This window comes from Seriola aureovittata, chromosome 16, assembly GCF_021018895.1.
Source record: "Seriola aureovittata isolate HTS-2021-v1 ecotype China chromosome 16, ASM2101889v1, whole genome shotgun sequence".
Classification (NCBI taxonomy): domain Eukaryota; kingdom Metazoa; phylum Chordata; class Actinopteri; order Carangiformes; family Carangidae; genus Seriola; species Seriola aureovittata.
In genome coordinates, this window is record NC_079379.1 from 15,988,323 (window position 1) to 16,007,523 (window position 19,201).

At 40.1% G+C, this 19,201-nt stretch overlaps 3 protein-coding genes and 1 long non-coding RNA gene across 4 annotated transcripts in view; 2 read left to right on the forward strand and 2 right to left on the reverse strand.

Moving 5' to 3' along the window:
• ctnnal1 (catenin (cadherin-associated protein), alpha-like 1) overlaps nucleotides 1-2,476 on the forward strand; it is a 48,156-nt gene extending 45,680 nt beyond the window's left edge. Inside the window, exon 19 of the mRNA XM_056399549.1 lies at nucleotides 846-2,476. Within this exon, the coding sequence (XP_056255524.1) occupies nucleotides 846-1,016 (171 nt within the window). The 3' untranslated portion in view covers nucleotides 1,017-2,476. The remainder of the gene's footprint in view (nucleotides 1-845) is intronic.
• Nucleotides 2,477-2,527: 51 nt separating this feature from the next.
• Nucleotides 2,528-4,455, reverse strand: abitram (actin binding transcription modulator). The gene is made up of 6 exons (XM_056399550.1): nucleotides 4,269-4,455; nucleotides 4,060-4,111; nucleotides 3,425-3,554; nucleotides 3,235-3,311; nucleotides 3,079-3,148; nucleotides 2,528-2,968 (listed from the first exon to the last, which is right to left on the reverse strand). Exons 1-6 carry the CDS (start codon nucleotides 4,348-4,350, stop codon nucleotides 2,831-2,833), a joined length of 549 nt encoding a protein of 182 aa, XP_056255525.1. The 5' UTR covers nucleotides 4,351-4,455; the 3' UTR covers nucleotides 2,528-2,830.
• Nucleotides 4,456-7,941: 3,486 nt separating this feature from the next.
• Nucleotides 7,942-15,395, forward strand: LOC130183211 (uncharacterized). Its single transcript, XR_008829789.1, has 3 exons — nucleotides 7,942-8,193; nucleotides 9,364-9,412; nucleotides 15,311-15,395. It is a non-coding gene; the product is annotated as an uncharacterized LOC130183211 (long non-coding RNA).
• Nucleotides 14,300-18,981, reverse strand: sla1a (Src like adaptor 1a). Its single transcript, XM_056398459.1, has 8 exons — nucleotides 18,718-18,981; nucleotides 18,135-18,231; nucleotides 17,856-17,952; nucleotides 17,573-17,659; nucleotides 17,174-17,277; nucleotides 15,853-15,984; nucleotides 15,293-15,422; nucleotides 14,300-14,941 (listed from the first exon to the last, which is right to left on the reverse strand). Exons 2-8 carry the CDS (start codon nucleotides 18,205-18,207, stop codon nucleotides 14,740-14,742), a joined length of 825 nt encoding a protein of 274 aa, XP_056254434.1. The 5' UTR covers nucleotides 18,208-18,231; nucleotides 18,718-18,981; the 3' UTR covers nucleotides 14,300-14,739.
• Between the last annotated feature and the right edge of the window lie 220 nt (nucleotides 18,982-19,201).

Genomic DNA, 19,201 nt, shown 5'->3' on the forward strand with positions numbered 1-19,201 from the left:
AATCTACCAAAATATAAAAAAGAGCTCAGAAATGTTAATGCAGCCCAAGGAAGTAGGATTAAACCTGTAGTTAGTAGATTTTGTGAGGGCAGTGGAAACAAGGTGTAAACCAAATGTTGACATACCACCTTAAAGCTACAGTATGTCACTTTATTCTGAAATGTTGTAGTTGAAATATGCTCCTTTTAATGTGGAGAGGAGCTCTCAAAGACTGTCGTGGCCTTTGTGATCCATTGTAGAGTAAAGCAGCACTTTTTACAAAGTTTGCAAAACAGCCTCATCTTTGTCGGTAATTCTGCCAACTACAGGGAAGAAAGAAAATGCTTCCACAGACAGTAAGATGCTTCGATTAGCACAGCGTTGCCAGCTAGTGTCCCGTCCCATTTTTATTTTTTGGCTTAGTTTACTGATAGGTCGATAGAGCAGCAATATGTCAAACGGATAGTGAATTTTAAGGATGTCCTCTGCTGGACCTCAAGCGAACTACTTCAAATGGTCTTGATTCGCTAATAGACTGTAGATTTTGAATTCAAACATTAATTCAAACGGCCATACTGAAAACCGAACTGAAAACAGCTGCCAGCGTCTTTTAAAAATGCGGCAATGAGAGCGGTGAGAGTAAACCAAGACATTTAAATTGACGGCTTTAAAACCAAACTGATAAGCTGAAAGATGCTAAAATGCTCCATCCAGTGGAGGGAAGCTGCAGTCGGGTGATAATTCTCACTACCAGGAACCCCTTTAACTTGCATGTAGTCTGTGATCCATTAATGTAAAAAATTTTCATATACATTAATTATAGTAACTTTAACTATGGTTACTATTCATTTTCTGTCCATGTACAGTACAAGTCAGAGAGGAGTAGTTTGGGTTCCCCACATGACTGGAGAGAGAGGCAGGATGCTTCCACACCTGTCAAAGATGAGGGAGCTCTCAACAGCAAGAACAGCAACGGCTTCGGTGTCAAATCCTTGGAGCAGCACATGGCCGGTCTCAACCTACTGGAGAGCAAATAATCCAGGAAATACTTTACCCCCCTCCCCTCCTCATCGTCATGCACCCACCACAGAGTGGGCCAGAGCTGTGGGGTGAAGATGGTTGCCTTGGGTCGGTCAGAGTTTGTATTTGCTGTCTGGATGATAAATTTAAAGGTTTACATAGGAAAAAGCAGATCCAAGCTCTCTGTGACCAGGGGCGGTTTTACCCCAGGGTAGCTTGTTACCTGAAGCACCAGATCCACCCCAGTCCACAAGATGGAGACAATCAGCCAACACTAAGACTATGCCATTAGCAGCGAGTCTCCTCACAGAGAGGCCTAGCACAAGCCTGATTCTGGAATCACTTTAATCATTTCTCTGGCTATTGAGTTGATAAACTGATCATAAATCAGGAAGGAACTCCACTTAATGTTCAGCTCAGCCATACATCTGTCTTCACTACGTGCCTCTGCGTAACAAGCGTGTAGCCTGTGGTGTACTGTAAACGTGTTGCACATGTTAGCCAAATGGGAAAAAAACAAAACAAACAAAAAACAGTGAAATGGCTGAAATCCCACAATGCATGATATCATCACCAAACCCCTTGTGTTCGAGTCTCCTACAGTTAATGTGCCATAGGCTTGTAATGTTAACACTTGTTGTAATGTTAGCCATAGTGGTGCATTCTGTCCTTGATCACTGACACTGTAGTCAGCAGCTCACGTGCATAATTAAGTATTTTAAGAGTTGATCACGCCATATGATTAATGTCTAACTTTCATAGGATCTCCTATGGAACATTTCTGATGTGCCATGTTAGTAACAAAATGCAAAAAAAGAAAAATTAATCACAATTTAATACCAAATATGATTGTCCTCATGAAGACGCTATGATCTTCAGCTTGCTACTCATATGAAATATAAAGCTCTTAGTCCTCCAGTGTTAATTACTGGAGACATTTTTATTTGGGTGTGATTTCTCCAAAAAAAATCAGCTGGTTAAGCTTCATTTTATCACTGAGATGCTTTTGGGAAGTTAGGACTTTTATAATGTCCCAAGTATTATCAAACCATATTCTGTGTAAACTGTTACTCTTTTTTTCCCTCACAAAAGAAATGAAAGATTATTCTGAACTGGCACCTGTGTCAAATGGAGCCGTGAAGTGTACTTGTTATGAAGACTATCATTGTGAAGCTGCCTATTAGACCAATATGTATTAAATGGTATAAGGTATGTATAATCTGGTACTTGAATCATATATATAAATATATATACTTTGGTACTAGGTGAGGGTGTAATAATGACTGAAATGAATAACATGCATTAAGCTTTAGAGATGCTTTGTACTGTGTGAGAGCAGCTAAGGATGCTGGGTATTGTAGTGGCTCTACAGATGTGAAGAAATCATAGATCTAGTTTTGGATCAAATATTCTTTTGACAATTGAAAGGTTAAAAAAGTGACACATAAAAAAATAAACAATATTTTTCTTAAAATCAGTGTTGCTTGTTATTAATGATATTACATATTACTACAAAAATAATTCTAACTTAAGGTTTTTAAGTATTTAATTACATTTTCAAATAATGTCATGCTTTCCTACATTTCCTTGTTCTTCAAGTTACAAAAAACAAACAATAAATAAAGCACTTTAAAGAAGAGTGCTTCCTGAAACCTTCTTTAACAATAAAAAACACTGTATAATAGTGTGGAGACAGTGCAATGCTTGCATAAAGTAACTGCCACGTTCCAGGACAGTATCCACAGTTTTTACCCAACCTGGTGGCATTTGAAGGAAGATGAGCTCTTCCAAAACAGTTCAGGCATTAACAAGGACAGAACGTGGAGCCCTGTCAAGAGGGTTGAGATTCATCATCATTTCGTTTGGAGATGATGCTCTCAAACTCTTCTCTGCTCAGAAGATTCTCCGTTATGCTCTTGCTCTCCTCAAACTTTGGCAGGATGACAGCGATGTATCCTTCAGTGAATGGCTGTTCAGATTTGACAAAGAAAAACATTTCAAACTTGTTTTCCCCAAGTGCATCACTATTTATTACAATAATAAACACAAATATACTGTAAAAATATATATATCATTTACCTTTTCCAGCAAAAGTGCAGGTCTTTCTAAAATATTCTCATTGACCTCAAGAAGACGGCCCCGGATGCAGCTAAGAAAGATAATAAATTTAGTATGATTCACCATGACATACGAGCATGAAGAATGTATGCTGAGAACACAATACTGTTGTCTCACCTGTAGATTGTGTATTCACTTTCATCTGTGCATGTTATCCTACACAGAGGTGCGAAATCGGTAAGGAACTGACCGCCCTATAATGGGGGGAAAATGGATTGAGAGGCATTTAAATGTGTGAAACGAAGGTACAGAAGAAAAAAAAAAAAATGCATGCACTTAGACCAAAATCATCTGTAGCTTCATTTACCCGCTTGGACTTCCCAGACACTTTATTGTTCAGACGACTGCAGCCATTACTGATCTGATAATTGATGCTCTTGATTGTCCTTCCGTTCTGAAGGATTGGGTGAGTCTCTGCTAATGTGACGACGCATATTCTGCAATCACAAATTTAAAAGTGAGCCTTTAAAAAAGGGAATACCAACAGGTAACAGTATCACCATGCAAGTCTCCTGTAGTCAGTTTGCAATACAGTTAAAACTGTGGCACAAGACTTTGATACTCCCTATTAACATTTTAATAGGGAGTGTCAAACTTAACATTCAGAAAATAAAACAACTGAATCCAGACGAACAGCTTTTTCAATAAACTGTCTTGTAATGATACCATCTTTGTTGTTAAATTGAAGTTGTACTTTGTGTTGTTTTATTAGTCTGGATTAAATATTTATGGAAGGTGCTTCTAATATTAACATAAACCAGCACTAACCCAAACACACTACAAACCCTATTTTGAGGCAAGACACAAAGTAAGCTCAACAGAAACTGAACAACTGAAGAGAGGTAGCATTACAACATTATCTCTATTCTACTATTAATATAACGGTTATTAGATTAGCGGGTAATAATCACCACCTGGCGATGATTAGCACACCACAGTTACCTGTTTGAATGCTGCAGGATGCAGTGGTCCTCACACGGTTTCCCCTTCATATCTAAATAACATAATGACATTCATTTTAATATATTCGTGACAATATCCATGAAATTATGCTGGCCAAAACAAACATTTCGCTCTCTCTCATTCCTTTAGCTAGTACGTTCAACTAACGTTAGCTGACGTTAGCCACCTAAGAGTCACGTTTTATTTACCTGCTCTGTACCACCGCGTGTAATACCGGTCGATGACTGAGGGCGCATTTTCTTCCGTTTCTTTCTGTTCTATTCCGTCCATCAAAAGTATTCACAACACGGGCAACAACAAAAACACGTATTTGAAGTAAAGACTCAGCTAGCCCACGACTTTGCTTGACGGACAGTTATATGTGTGAGACTGTAATGGTCCGTCATTCAAACGAATCCGAAAGCTTAGGACGCAAAGGGTTCCGGAGATTTTTCCCTCGCAGACGGAAGAGTCCAAACCTCAAAGACCCCACATTTATTGTATGTCATTTGATTTGTGGTAATTTGATTCATTGCAAATTTGTTTTGTGGCACTTACATGCAAAATGATATGGGGCATAAAGATCCTGCATTATTAAATTACCATGTCTGGTCAACCTGTCTTGTTGAGGGGCCCTGTGGCAATCCTAGATAATTTTGTGTTTCAATAAAAACAGAAAACCAACGGAAACCACAAAGCTAATTGTACCTTTGGGCCACATAGAAGATTCATCTGGTAATGCTCACGTTGTTGTATACTCTAGTGTTAATACTTGGAACACCTGTGAGAACAGTTTTTCATATTGCCCACTAGATGTCAGAGTACTGCTAACAACTACAGGATATGGTAGGCTATATAGTCAATGTGGTAACTAAAGCTAAAGAACTCCTCAGAGGACATCAGAGTTTAATTAAACGTAACGAAATATCTCCAGCTAAACATTTTCATATTCAGTTAAACTGCATTTGTTCATGTGTAAACGAGATAAACAATGTGCTATAGTTGTTTTATGTCACATCACAGTGTCTGCAATCGTCTGTTTAATTTCCATACTTTGAACTATGTGTCCTTTTTGTCACTTAGCTCTAATGATTCTTACAGATGGCAGGTAGACATATAAGTATGTTGAGTCTGCATCCCGGTGGATTATGTAATGAAGAGGTCTGAGAGAGGATGCACGAAAGAAGGAATGTTCCCCTCTCTGGATCTGACAAATAGCCCCTCTCTGACCCAGACCAATCACATACCGAACATATCTGGCGCAATGTGCTACTTGCACACTGTGTGGACAGTGCTGAGGGAAATTTTTTGGGGCATTGGCATGAGGCAGATGAAGTAACGATGACTTCATCTCAGTCACTTAATTGAGAAGAAGAGAGCACAAGAGTGAGAGAGGCTCTACTGAAATTTGGGGGCACAATGACTTTTCCATGTATCTACTCACCACTACCAAGTCTTGGAAAGTTTTGTTTTCGTAATGAGTTTTTCCATTACTCCTCCGTCTGTGGTAGGCCAAAGTCTGCAATTAATTCAGAGATGAAACACAACACCATTGTGGAAACAGTGGACACAAAGGGAGTTTGCCATAGATATGCAATCTTGCATCAGACTTCAAATGCACTCATGTCTAATAAACAAGGCCATCTTTAATATGATTTGACAGTTTTACCTATGATTCTTTTCCATAAATTTCCGTAAGCAAAGTATATCACTAACAGCTGCTATTAGAGGAACAAGTAAATGCTCAAGTCACCAGAATCCATGCAGCAGGATTTGTCATAGACTATAAATCTTATGCATATGCAATCGGTCTCATACAGGAGTATGTTTGACAGCTTCTCAATTCAAATTGTTGCATCAGAGGGAAAAGGGCTTGTCTTGTTAACTAGCAGGTTACCTCACAGGATGTTAGTATTTGCAAGCATGTGTGTGTGTTTGCATGTGTTTATCAGTCTGTTCATTGCCTATATGTATCTGTCAGTCTGTGTACATTCCCAACCTTTTAACTACTGCATATTTTTGAAATGAAACACACTCCATCTCCCACTCTTCAAGACTCAACTTTGAGGTTCACTAGCTGGCCGTCAGACAGGCATCTAGAGTGTCTCCAGCTGCACAGGCGTCTGTGTGTGTGTGTGTGTGTGATGCACACGTACTGTAGCTCCACGTCAGCTACTGCTACAGCGTGCACTCTTCTTCTCTGGTCTGTTGTTTGGCTGTTTGACTCCAGCAGCCTCTCCCTGCACATGGAAGATGTCCAGTTTTTTTTCCTGTCGATGGTCATCTGTGCCAGAGGAAAGCCTGATAAGGGAAGAGAGAAGCTCTGACCAAGGGGGGGAGATGCCTGCATGGCTTATAGAATACCTGTGGCTTCTTCTTCTTATTAGGATGGGACTCACCTAAGTAAAGTTGCAGACCAAAAAATTGAGGATTTCCTGGTTTGATGCACATAGTTATCTGATTTTTTTTAGCAAGAGAGACTGATGGGATATTTCTGTTGTGTGATGCAGATGGAGAGAATTGTTGCAAGAGTGGATTTCTTTTCCCTAAGTGGTTCATACAGACAGGCTATCAGTAACACTTTAGAAGGGGAATTGCATGCTGTACAGACTTGCCCTCAGTATCTCACCGTTTAATAAATGTCTAGGAAAATAGAGAGAGGTATGCTGCAGTTAGAAAAAATTGCCCGTCTTTTTCCTGGAAAGCAACAAGGCACACACGCCTGCATTTACCATTAAACGCATAGAGTTATATGCTGCCAAAATGCACATTGAAAACTTTGATTCACTGGTATATACAGTGGGTGTCAATAAAAGCTGTGTTTAGTTTCAGGGTAACGACGTAATGGCATTTTTTTAAGGGCTGTCAAAAAATTTCTAATGAAAGGACTGATTAGCAGTAAGTTCCACAGCCACAAGAAAACTTCACATAATTGGTTTGCCCCTTGAAAAGTTTAGATGGAAAAACATGAAGCTGTCAGTGTCACTCTGCTGTCAGTCTGTCAGTGAATGTATGCAACAGCACAGAAACCCCGAAGCTCCTGACTGGTCTGATCTAGTCCTTGGAGGTCCAGTGAGCATTACAAATGCCATGTCTGCAGAGGAGTGGTATCGCTCTGATAAGTTGGTCCCCCGTCACATTATCATGAGCTTTCTCTGTGGTAATCAGCAGTCAAAGGTGCAATCAATCATGTCAGAGCTTTTCTGTTATTTCTGGCCTCTCTCCAAAGTCAGGGAGGGCCTCTGGCATGCAAGAAATATGTGTGTGTGAGTGTGTGTGTGTGAGTGTGTGTGTGTGTGCGTGTGTGTGTGTGCGTGCATGCGTGCGTGCGTGTGTGTTTCATTGGATAACTGTTTTACATCAAGTGATGCTCCCTCTCTTCACAGTGGTAACAATAAACTGAACAGGGTAACTAATCAAATTCCAACTGGATTTATTTGTTCCATGGCAGCAAAACTGCTGCCATTAACAGCTAAGTCATATTATTTTTCCATGAACCTTTTGCTCCTTTGTTCTGCTGATGGGTTTTTAGTATTAATAAATTCATGACACGCACATAATGTGGAGGCCAGACATGCAACTGTGACTGAAAATAATAGTTCAACACTTTAGGAAATATGCTCTTTAGCTTTCTCACTGAGAGTTAGACAGCTGTTCTGCAATCTTTGGTCTTAGCTAAGCTAACCAGCTGATGGTTGTCACTTAATTTTTAACAGATATAAGAGTGACATCAACCTAGTCATCTAACCCTCCATCAGAAAGCAGACAACCGCATTTCCCACAATGACTATTCCTTCTATTCTTCTCCAGATATGTTTTAAACTATGTAAAAAAAAAAAAAAACACTCTTCTACAATTAATACTTTGGTTAACTTGGTCTTGACACGTAAAAAGTGAAAAAAAAAAAGGAAAAGTAGGGCCAGAGGCACATCTACATTTACTTCTTCATTGAGAAATTGATTAGGCCTCGTGTCCCGCCCATCACCGCTGGTGGACAGGTGAAAGAGCAGAAAGTATCAAGATATGGTTCAGGGAGAAAACATTGCAGACACTCAGCCACAGACTCAGGAGTTTGTTGAGGAGCGATAAGTTTGTTGTGCACCAAAGTCGGCTACTAAAAGACGTATCATGATGGTAAGCGTTGTTTGTTTATCTTGCTTGTTAGCTTGTAACTGGCAGTGGCTGACACGGTGCTAGTGGCTGTGCTAATGGAAACTCTTGTTCTCGGTACTGACAAGGTTTCAGTGACCAGTGAAAGAGCAGTGGTTAGATGGTTAGAGTTAGAGGACACATGAGTCAGACCCACACTCAGATGAGTTGTCTAGCGTAGTTAGCATATTTGTTTATGTTGGTTGTTAGCTTGTTAGCATGCAACTGGCAGTGGCTGACATTGTGTTAGCGGTTGTGCTAATGCAAACTCTGGCTCTGTGTACTGACAAGGTTTCAGATTTATTTTGACTGACCCGTCCCCACAAGTTGACAGGATTGCTTCCTTAGGTTATGTGATGTATGAAACCAAGGCAGTGTGAATCTGTTTTAATGAGACTGGCAGTGGTCGTGGTGTTGACTTCTTATTTCCCTCATGATATGTCTTGTACTGTATAAAAACACCATGTGGACTAGGCTAAAAACTTGATTTTCATCGGAGAGAGTATGATCAGCGTCAGTAACTCGGACATCTGCTTCAGATAAAGGACAGAAAAGATATCAGTGTTTTAGATTAGATGCGAAAGTGTGTTTACAGTACATGTGTGAGAGAAAGGGATCAAATGTCCCTGGCTCTAGTTGTAGTTGCAGAACATCTCTCCTCCCAAAGCCAAAATGCACATACCAAATGCACAGCGGCCAAACAAGCATCTCTTGGTTCCCTTAAAAGTTAGCGTTTGAGAGACACTAGGTTTTCTCCCAGCAGACATAATTTTGCTTCAACCTCTGAAGTGTGATAACTAAAGGAAGTGGTCTAAAGTGGCTAACCTAACTGCTGAGAGTCAGTGCAGGACACTGTGCTTTCATCATCCTTACTTACATTGTGAATCATTTGAATACCCAGTCTGAGAGATCACAAACTGGTTGAAAAATGAATGTTCTTGTAATTGAGTGACTTTTTCAGACAGATCTGGTGTCATCAATCACTTATTGGTTTCTGTCTCGGTGATACATCCATCTTATTCTGAGTCTTTGACCTGGAGCCCATCCATCTTTATTTTCCTGCTTTCCTCTTTCATTTCGCTGACTGTGAAGTACTTCAGACTCATTCCTGACGCTAATTTGTTCATGGCTGTCATCCTGCTTGTCATTCTCCAGAGACAAATGAAGGAGCTGAGGGCAATGGAAAGAACATGCACGCTGCCAGGTAAGACAAAAAAATCCTCATACACACATAAGGAATAATTTACAGTTATTAAGAGGTTTCAGCTTTGGACTCTTACCACATGCTTTCTTTTGCCAAAGCAGTAAAATTTAACAAGACTTTTTTTATGAGACTGTGAAAGGGACATATGCATATATATTAAGACACCAACTGGGCTTATTTAGGTTTACCAACAACTGAATTTCTAATTAGACACCACAGTCATTGCTTGTTTTGATTATTTGTAAAGAGCCACGTGGCAAACAGCTGCTTAAAATTCTCCCCATGGAAAATAATTTTTTCTCCAAGAGGAACTCTCCACTTCTTGTGTTCGGTTGTTGCACAGCAGCAGGCAGGATGCTCTGGGCTCTAACTCAGCTGGCGATTGAATGGCAGCAGAGCCAGGTTGTTGCTTTTTATCCAAATCTCCATTATTCAACTCCTTCCAGTAAAACTCATTTATGCCTCTTCCTGACTGAAGCTTTCCAGATCCAAATGTTGTTGCTTTGCGTTTTTTTCCGACAATATTCTTTCAGGTTTTCTCACATAACTAAGCTTCTCTCCATTTCATTAATGTGTGAAAATGTTTCTGTGTTCTTATGGTGTTAATTAGAAGATGCCAAGCACTCCTAAGTATTAGCTATTAACAGGATCACTCAAGTCCAGCTAATAAAGCAGCTGTTACAAGCAAAGTAAAAGTTTCCTTATGCAGAAATTACAAAGAGCATTGCAGAAACCTGCCCTCTCCATAGCCACATGTCACTGATAGCACACAAAGTTTGGCTTTGCATACTCATGCTACTGTTTTGTCGTGATTGTCACTGTGTCGTCTGTGCATATTTTCCACTTGCACTTTTATTTGATACTACAGAATACGAAAAAAAAAAAACTTTATGAGCACAATGAACGTCACTTCCTCATTCAGCGGTATTTACGAGAAATGATTTAAGGAATGGGAGCAGCTCATTCCCTGGTGAAGTTGTGGACCTTTGGAGCCTTTTTTTTTTTTTTTTTGAAAAGTTCGGTTTTTGTTTGTTTTCCCCTGGCTCTCTGGACAGCCTTGGAGAAGGTTGTGTGTATTGGCTGAGGCCCTTGGTTCAACATTAAAGGATATGTTCTCATGTGCTGTTTCTGAGGCGAACACTCAGTCTTGTTGACAGCATTCTTTGGAAGAGGTTATTTCACTAGTTTGGTGAAAATTGTCAACAGCAGTCTCACTTTGCACGAGCTAAGTTGTTGATTTTCACTGGCTAATTTTACCACCGCTGTAATTTTGGCACTAGTGAACTTTTTTTGTTCTTTTCCGTCATTATTATCATTCGGGCTGCAGCTGCCATATTTGTGTGTCCACCTTCAGTCTAATGTGAGACAGAAATCTAGACTCATTTCTATTCTACATTTAGAGGAAGTGGTCAGAGTTAGAGTTAGACTTTTTGTGCCAAATTAAGCTAAAAGCATCAACAGCTCATGATGTGGGGTTTCATGAAAAGGAAATGAAAAACAAAACTCTACATATATATATATATATATATATATATATATATATATATATATATAATATATATATATATGTGTGTGTGTTTCCTGAAAACAGAACAAGACAGACAAACTAATATAAACTCACATTTGATATTAGAGTCGGTTTGAAAACCAGATATAAAAAAAGAAAAAAAAAACTTCCACTTCAAGAATTAACCCCTGCTCCCTGTGATGAAAGCAATAGTACAGAGGGGGAAGGCAGCAGTTTTAATTAAAGCACAGTGCGTTTTTGATGGAGCAAAGAAAACATTTATCAGAATTTTTTTTTTGCAGCTCACCAGCGAGCATCCAGTGCTGAAGTGGAGAAGTCGGAGGTTTGGACAGCTGGGCCTCAGGGTAGAGGGGAGGATGTGGCGAGATTAGAAGAACCTGATTAACAGAAAACAGGCTGTAGGAAGAGGATTCTCCATCTCTCAATTTCCTTTACTTATCCCCCTGTTTCTCTCCGAGCCTCGATCCCATTCCTAGAAACAAAGACATGGACGGGCCTGAACTCTTCTTCCTCTTCATGTTTTTAAGTTCAGTGAGAATAAAAACAAGTGTTTTCCTTGGTGCTTTACATCGGCGATAACATCAAACAAAATACTGATGGAGACCAAGGGACTCCACTTGAATCCTCTTTGTCTCATAAAGTCATCTCGAACCAGGGATTTTCTTGTGAGACAGCACACGCTCTGTGGGTGTTTGGTTTTGTGAAGTGTGAGCTGTAATTCCTCCGTTCTTTGCCCCAGTGAGAGCCTTTGTTTCCACCATGAAAACACACACACAGATGTGTGATGATTGGCAAGGTGTGACGGGGTATTGTCTTTCTTATCTGCATTGGTTTTACAGTAAATGCTCACATGATCTCAGGGAAGAGTTGTTTTTTGTTGAATATGGATGAATAGATGGCCCAGAGGGAAAGTGAGGGTTTATCTTTAATATATATAAGTGGGCTTTGATCTTTTTCTCCAAACTTTGCCTTCATTCTTCACAACTTCAGCTTGTGCTTCATCCTGTGATGCACATCTGACTGACACTGTCAATGAATCATGTCGTCACTCATCAACACAAGTTCACGCAGAGCAACTCCTTCCATTAGTTTCATCTCTAGTCTTTTCCAGTCTGGGTCTACATGGTCTGGAGAGGCAGCCTGATGTGAAGAGTGAGTAATGCTGACTGGACAGCAGTCTCTTGCATGGTGCAGCGGGAGGCCACCAGATGTGTGTGTCTGTATCACTCATTGTTCCACTCACCATACACACACACACAAACACACTGCTTGACTTCCCAAACGGTTACTTGCAGGTATTTTATGAGACTTTAAAACCAGGCAACACCACTATTTGATCCTTCTTTGAAAACGCTGAGCTCGCCTCGACTGGTCACACACAGTTAGCTCATAAATTTAATGAAAACTAATAAATGAGGCTGGCTCGGCTGGTACATTAGTTTGGGGATGTACACCTTATTCAGGCTTCCTGAAACTGGTCTTAGACAGCATAAGGTTTCTGTAAATGTTCTCAGGGAAGTTATAACATCAGCATTGAACTTTCATATTACTGTGATGATAAAAAATGGCATAGGATCTTTAAACCAGTACCCTTCTTAGAAAGCAGAGTCTATGAGGTGTGAGTAGTTCCACTGAAGAGTGATTTTCTCAAAACAAATATTTGAATATTTTAGAGGCCTGAAAAAGCAAAGATTAGAGGAGGGTCTGAAAAATAAGGATAATTCTGTTTAGCAAAATTTTACTTTGCTCATTTCCTAACCAAGTTATCATTCAATCAATCAGTTATTTTGAAACCATGCGTGTAAGGCCTGAAACATCTGCTTTAAACTATCAAGAGGCCTCTTGTTCCAGCAGTAATGTATAACGTGTAGTTCACTTGAACTTTTCCTCACTGACTGACTGACCTTGGCTGTGCTTCTGCTCACATTCTTCCACATATTTATCATCCTTTACTTTCTGAGTCACTTATGACAAGCAGGGAGCAGAGGGCTATGAATAATAACACAAACTCTTCTCTTTATTTAGACCCAAGTTTGTGTTTTCACATACCGTTCTTCTGTGTTTTGGGCAGAGCGGTTAAAAACGTTTACATCGAGGTCTTGAATATGGCAGAGGAAGTTGGTCGAGCACAAATATGAAAATGCGAGAGGGGAGTTTTGGTTTTCTGGCACAAGAATTTCCACTCTATTGTAAATATTTAGTGCTTGCATGTTTCTACCGAATGTCATACTGTTTTTTATCATCCTATTAAATAGGAGTTTTGCAGTCAGTTTGTCATATGGTGATCTCGCAGAATAAGTGAGACTGTTGCACAAGCAGTAATAGCCACACCTGAAGAGAGGAAGTTTAACACAAATCAACAGTTTGGCCGGATGTTTGTGAGGAAATTTGAATTTAGGAACTCTCAGAACTTGTGCCCATTGTTGTCACTGGAGCTTTTAACCCTGGATTATGTTCAAAAAACCATCAAAGGTTCCCAAATGCTTAAAATTACTGACATGCTACAGTGTACGATGGCAAATCACGCAGACTGAGTGAACGATGTCAGATCATGAGAATCAGAGCTCTTGTGGCACCAGTAAAACCCTTGTGCACAAATGTTAATATTGGTGGTCAAAGATGCAGTATGTTGAATAGAATTAAACACAGTGTAGTGACAGTGGCCTGTTTCCACAATCTGTTTGTTCCTCTTAGTGACTCATGAATACATTTATCACTGAAGTTTTTTATTTTCCCAATGATTATTTCTTCAATCTACTCAGCACCAAATAATAATAGGACTTAAAGCTGTTCTAATTAATACTGTAATATAAATAATGGCTCACACAACTCTATGTACGTGGAAGGGATCGATCATACCGACAAACCCACAAAGAAGTATCACCACACGCTGCAGTTCCTTTTACTGTACGAAGCCTTTTAGGGTATTTAAAGTCACTGTTTTTTTTTCCGGTGAGCAAATTTAATGCCAGGCAGCTGCTTTTTTAAAAAAAAAAAAAAAAAAAAAACCTCAGATAAACCTACTGTACACTTCCTGCTGAGCATCAAACAACAGACAGACAAAGTTGGCCACAAGCTGGTAAACACAGTGGAGAATTTAGCATCTATAGAGCCAGATGTTTCCCTCAGCAGACGGCTGTGACCAAAACAGAGCTAAAAGGAGAGTGAACATTGGACAATTATTAGGTGGACACGAACATGACGCCCAGTTATTGCCGATCTTGCTCTGTATCTGCTTGATGTCTCAAAAAGCCACTGTTAGCAAACACATTCACTACATCAACTTAACAAGGTGAAAATATTCCAAAATGGCAAAAAACAAAACGAAACCAGTGCAAATTTAAGCTGATGTCACAATATGACCATTCAAATATTTAAAATTTATTAACAACACAGGAAAACAGTCTGAAAGCCATTAATAATGATATATACATTAATATTTCCAAACAGTAACCATAGCATTCAAGTCTTCTTCTCACTATCATAATGACAGGCTGTTTGTTTTTCCGGCTTGTGTGCAGAATACATATCACAGTTCAATTGCACCGTCATCCAGTACAACTCCATATCGTACCTTCTGTGAGTGGAGTGGTCATCCAGTTTGCATTACTGTCTAAGTACTTCAAAGTGCTCACATTAGAAACTGAAACACACTTGGATGTTTGGGATCCTTAATGAAAATGTCAGTTCAGCACAGCCCTATATGCTGACATAAGAAATGTGGTGGATTTCAGAGAGGGATGCCCTCCACTGCCCCCCACTTGAAGGTATTCCAGTATTTTAAACTCCACTGCTGTCTCTAGAAGTCATCCTCGTAGTCAGGCTTTGCCAGGCTGTTTTCAGGGAAAGCATAAACAGATTTGCTTTTCTTCTTCCTGCTCTTTGCGCTTATCTGTGCTGGGTCTTGATTCCCAGAAAAGGACAGGTAGGCTGCGATGCTGTTTCGGACACCGTAGCTCACCATGTTGTCACTGCAGCTCTCTGTGCTGACCAGCTGTGTCCTGTGATGAGGGGAGATAAAGAAAGAAAGAAATGAGCGAGTGTAGTGAGTGTCTTAGCATTACGATTTTCTTCTCCGCCTGTGAAAAAAGGATGCAATTGATGCCTAATTTTACCTATTAAATCCAAAATCAGCTTAAACCACCAGGTATTTAAAAAAATCATGCTTGAATATCTACATTAGATAAAAAACAATCATTAGTTGCTAGCCCTTATCTCTATTCCTACATCGGATTTCTGCTATTTTCACATTCAAGACTAGCACCAGGTGACAGCAAATAAGCTGCCATCTATGCACGGTCATGCTGACATGATTAAAGCTGGGAAATATCATCACCGAGCCTCAGTTGTACCTGTCTATTTTCTTCCAGTCAAAGTTCCGTCGCATGACCACAGGTGGAGCTTCAGGATTCACGGCTGATTGCGGGGTTGTGGCCGACAGACAGGGAGAGGTTAGCACACAACATAAGCCATCTGAAGAGTCTGAAAAGGTAAATGCAAGGGAAGTATAATACTGCTCTCATTACACATTAACCATTCTCACACTCTATCACTCAAGCGTACAAACAAACCAAACTTGTGATCCATATTCATACAGAATTGAACAGCACTGCTGCAAGTCTTCTTTTTTTTTTTTCTTCACTTTGTCGCACCAGTGGTCATTATCAAGCACACATATTTTATCTCATTTCCTGTTTTGGTCCAAAAATGATCTGTCTCTCAGTAACTGATGAGAAACAGTTCTATATTTAGAACATATTTTATTTTCAGTGCTTAAGTATTTGCTATGCAAGTCTGTTTGCATGCTTGCATGCGGGCCTACATATTGTCGAATTAGTTATCTTTTAGTTTATTTTTAGACCTATGTCAATCTCTTTTTAATTATGTATCCAAGTGTGGTGCATCCACCCACCAGAGTAGTGGTTGATCATATCCTCAAGGCACTGGAAGGTGAGGCGTGGGGAGATGTAGTACCAGCTGTTGTCCAGTCTGAAGATACGATAGTGCTTTATGATCATGTGCTTCACGGAGAGTGAATACACACCTGAGGATAAGACAAACACCGTACACTTAATAATACAGGCTTTCAGTTATAGCACCAAGCAAGTTATAGTATGAAGTCACTGTAATTTTGCCAGAACCTGAGGAATATCTACCACTATTGAGCCATTCATGCTACAAATGCTGTAACAAAGCAAAAGCAGAAGTAACATGAAGGTCAATCCTGTGCTAAGTCATTGTGTAGCCTATTTTGTTTTTAAAAGCAAGGCTTCATTTTGGAATTCATTTGGAAAATACCCTTATTTGCTTTCGATGAGAAGGTTGATACCACTCTCACATCAACCAGCCAGTTGGCTTAGCTAAGCATAAAGACTGGAAATGGGGAAACAGCTAGAATGGCTCAAAAATAAAAAAAACATAAGAAGACTATCAACACTAACCAACACGTTATATCTTGTTTTTATTGTTCTGTACAAAAACGTAATTGTAAAAATGACAATTCGTAGTGTTCCGACGGGCCATTGTGTCAGACTGTTTCTTGGGTAGGAGGAGGAACTCCATGAGGTCACTGCGCCCGGCAAAGAAAAAGTCGGATTCAACAAACAAGATCTAACTTGTCAGTGAGTGATTTCCTTATCTCACGAAAGAGAGTTTTTCCCAAAATTTCAGACTAATTTTGTTGCTTGTCTTTTTGTTGTATACATCAAAGGTCTCCTGCTGATTACATGTCATGGGGGGCGTCGTGTGGCGTAGTGGTCTAAGCAAGCGCCCCATGTGTAGAGGCTACAGTCCTCGCTGCAGTTGGCCCAGGTCATGGGCCTTAGACCATGTGGATGAAATTCTGTTAATTTTAGCTAATTTGATAATGCCTCCACTCTCTAAAATTACACCAAATAGGTCTATTAAAAACTCTCCATTACAAATCCTCGCTTTCTTTCATTTCTAGTCCCTTAAGAATTCATGTATTCAGATGAAAACTTCAACAAATACCATACTACTTCTTCTTCTTTCTTCCTTTTCATGAGATCTAGATCTGGTCTTGGCTTCTCTTTTAGCGTACGCCGTCACTCTTGACTTAACACCATCCTGATCTAATCTTGGCACATGCTGACTTGTCGACAAGCATTTATTTTCCTCCACAGAAAACTCCACATTCTAACCATTACTGAAAACCAAAGTCTATCCCAAATTAAAAGAGTTTATTGCTCGCTCTGCTGAGTCAGTGTACTCACCTCTCTCCCTGGTGCTCTCCCGCACCAGAAAGGAGCCCACTCTGTTCCCAGGTAGAAGCAGCAGCTCTTCGGCCTTCTGCCGCTCCACCCCCTCAAACAGCCAACTGACAGAACAAAAACATGCTCCGAGTTATAGATCAGCAGCACATTCAACCCGAGTTGTAAACTTCCCCGTTCATATGAAAGGCATACCCTTTGAAATTAACATAACATACAACACTTCATTAACAACTTGTGTTACTATTATCTCCCACTGCCTCCTGAACACAGAGATAGGTCTTAGATAGGGTGACGGAAAAAGATGCATTCGATATTTTTTCACTGTTATCGATTTAAAGCAAGTTCAAACAGACCGACCAGGCCAACACTAGAGAATAGTGTTCGTATTATTTTTCTTACCCATGGTAGACTTTTGCTACATGACTGTTGGGTATGTAGTTCTCCTTCCCTGTTTGGACTGAGCGGACTCTCCACCAATAAGCCTCCCTGACCATGATAAAGAGGCAAAGAGGAATCAACAACTGACTTTTAGTGAGCACTTCTCCATACTGTAAACTTAGGGCATCAAATGACACTGTCTTTCTGTTAGACCTTATTTCCTCATACTTATTTGTGATTTTCTGTCTATCAAGTGTGTGTCTGGACCGTTGTTTTTAATCAAGAATGCAAAACATGATCGTACTGTGCGATGACTCTGAGCTTCTCCCCCATTCTGTAGATGGGCTCGCTGATTTCAGGAGACGGGTAGTCCTGCAGCACCACCACCATGTCTTCTGAACCTGCCAAGACCAATATTTACAGCATTCAAAATGATATCAATGGAAAGATCACACATTTGTATTGCACAAAGTACATAACAGGTGTCACTGACAGCACTGTGGAATTCTTCCACTCTGCTCTCTTAAAATACTTTAATTACTAAACAGCTAATATCAATATCAAAGTTGCATGGAGATCTTACCCTTTTGAGAGCTGTCAGGGTTTTCAGTCTTGTCCTTGTCCTTGGCACGCACACCCCCCATCATATTCCCCATCCTCCAGATGGACCAGACTCTGGCCTGAAGTCAGGGCAGACAGAGAAAGAGATGCGAATGTACCCCAAGTTCTCCAAATTTTCAATGTGTATAAGTTTTAAGTTTCTCTCTGCTGCTGCACCACGAAGTTTGTAACTTCCTATAATTTAACCATTGAACTATCTCGACTAACAAGACACATTGCAAAATGGGAACGCTGACGCTAGATGCTATCGGACTTGATTTTCCATTGCATGACTAGGTCTGTGTACTCATAATGAACAGTGATTAATGATAATGAACTGATATGTTGCATAATCCCACTCCCAAATTATATAGTTTTTTACATCATTTACTTTCTTATTAATCAAAAATACCCATCTGTGCGAATGCATTTCAACAGATCCTGTCTGTGTGACGTACATGATGTAAGTTACATCACACAGCGTTCAGTTCACCAGAATGGAGAAATAACTGTTCCCTCTGAAGAGAAGCTTCAAGCAGGTCAAAGCAGAAGCAGTAGGCGCCTACCTGTAGAATTTATAGTTTGCCTGCTGTTGATGGCATCAAGGGTGGTGATGGCCCAAACAGGGCATGGTGGCAGCGGCGGAGTCTGGTACTAGAGAAGTACCATGTTCACAACAGTGTACAGGAATGACCCGTCACAGAGTGTGTCGACAGCTCTACATCTGACTGCAAGCTCACTTCCTGTACTGAAATGAGGAAGAGGGCCAGCGAAAATGTTGCTGAGACACACACACACACACACACACACACACACACACACACACACACACACACACACACAACTGATCATGAAACGGGGGTCATACATTTAGAGTAACTAACTGAAAGCACTATTGTAGGCTAGTGTTTTTGTAACATTCCTGATTCTTCTGCATGTTTTTATGCTGTGAATAATATGTCAGAAAGTTTTGGCTTTGTTCCTTTCAAGATCATCATAATTTTATGGCTGTTACTGTTGAATAAGCTGTCATGGAAACTATAGACAATG

Coding starts and splice junctions, on each gene's coding strand:
- abitram (XM_056399550.1), bottom strand. CDS start 4,350: ATGGACGGAATAGAACAGAAAGAAACGGAAGAAAATGCGCCCTCAGTC. Junction 3,312..3,424: donor TGTCTGGGAAGTCCAAGCGG/GTAAATGAAGCT, acceptor CCCCCATTATAG/GGCGGTCAGTTCCTTACCGA. Junction 2,969..3,078: donor CTGCACTTTTGCTGGAAAAG/GTAAATGATATA, acceptor AAATCTGAACAG/CCATTCACTGAAGGATACAT.
- sla1a (XM_056398459.1), bottom strand. CDS start 18,207: ATGGGGAATATGATGGGGGGTGTGCGTGCCAAGGACAAGGACAAGACT. Junction 17,660..17,855: donor AAGCTCAGAGTCATCGCACA/GTACGATCATGT, acceptor TATCATGGTCAG/GGAGGCTTATTGGTGGAGAG. Junction 15,423..15,852: donor TATGATCAACCACTACTCTG/GTGGGTGGATGC, acceptor TTACCTTTTCAG/ACTCTTCAGATGGCTTATGT.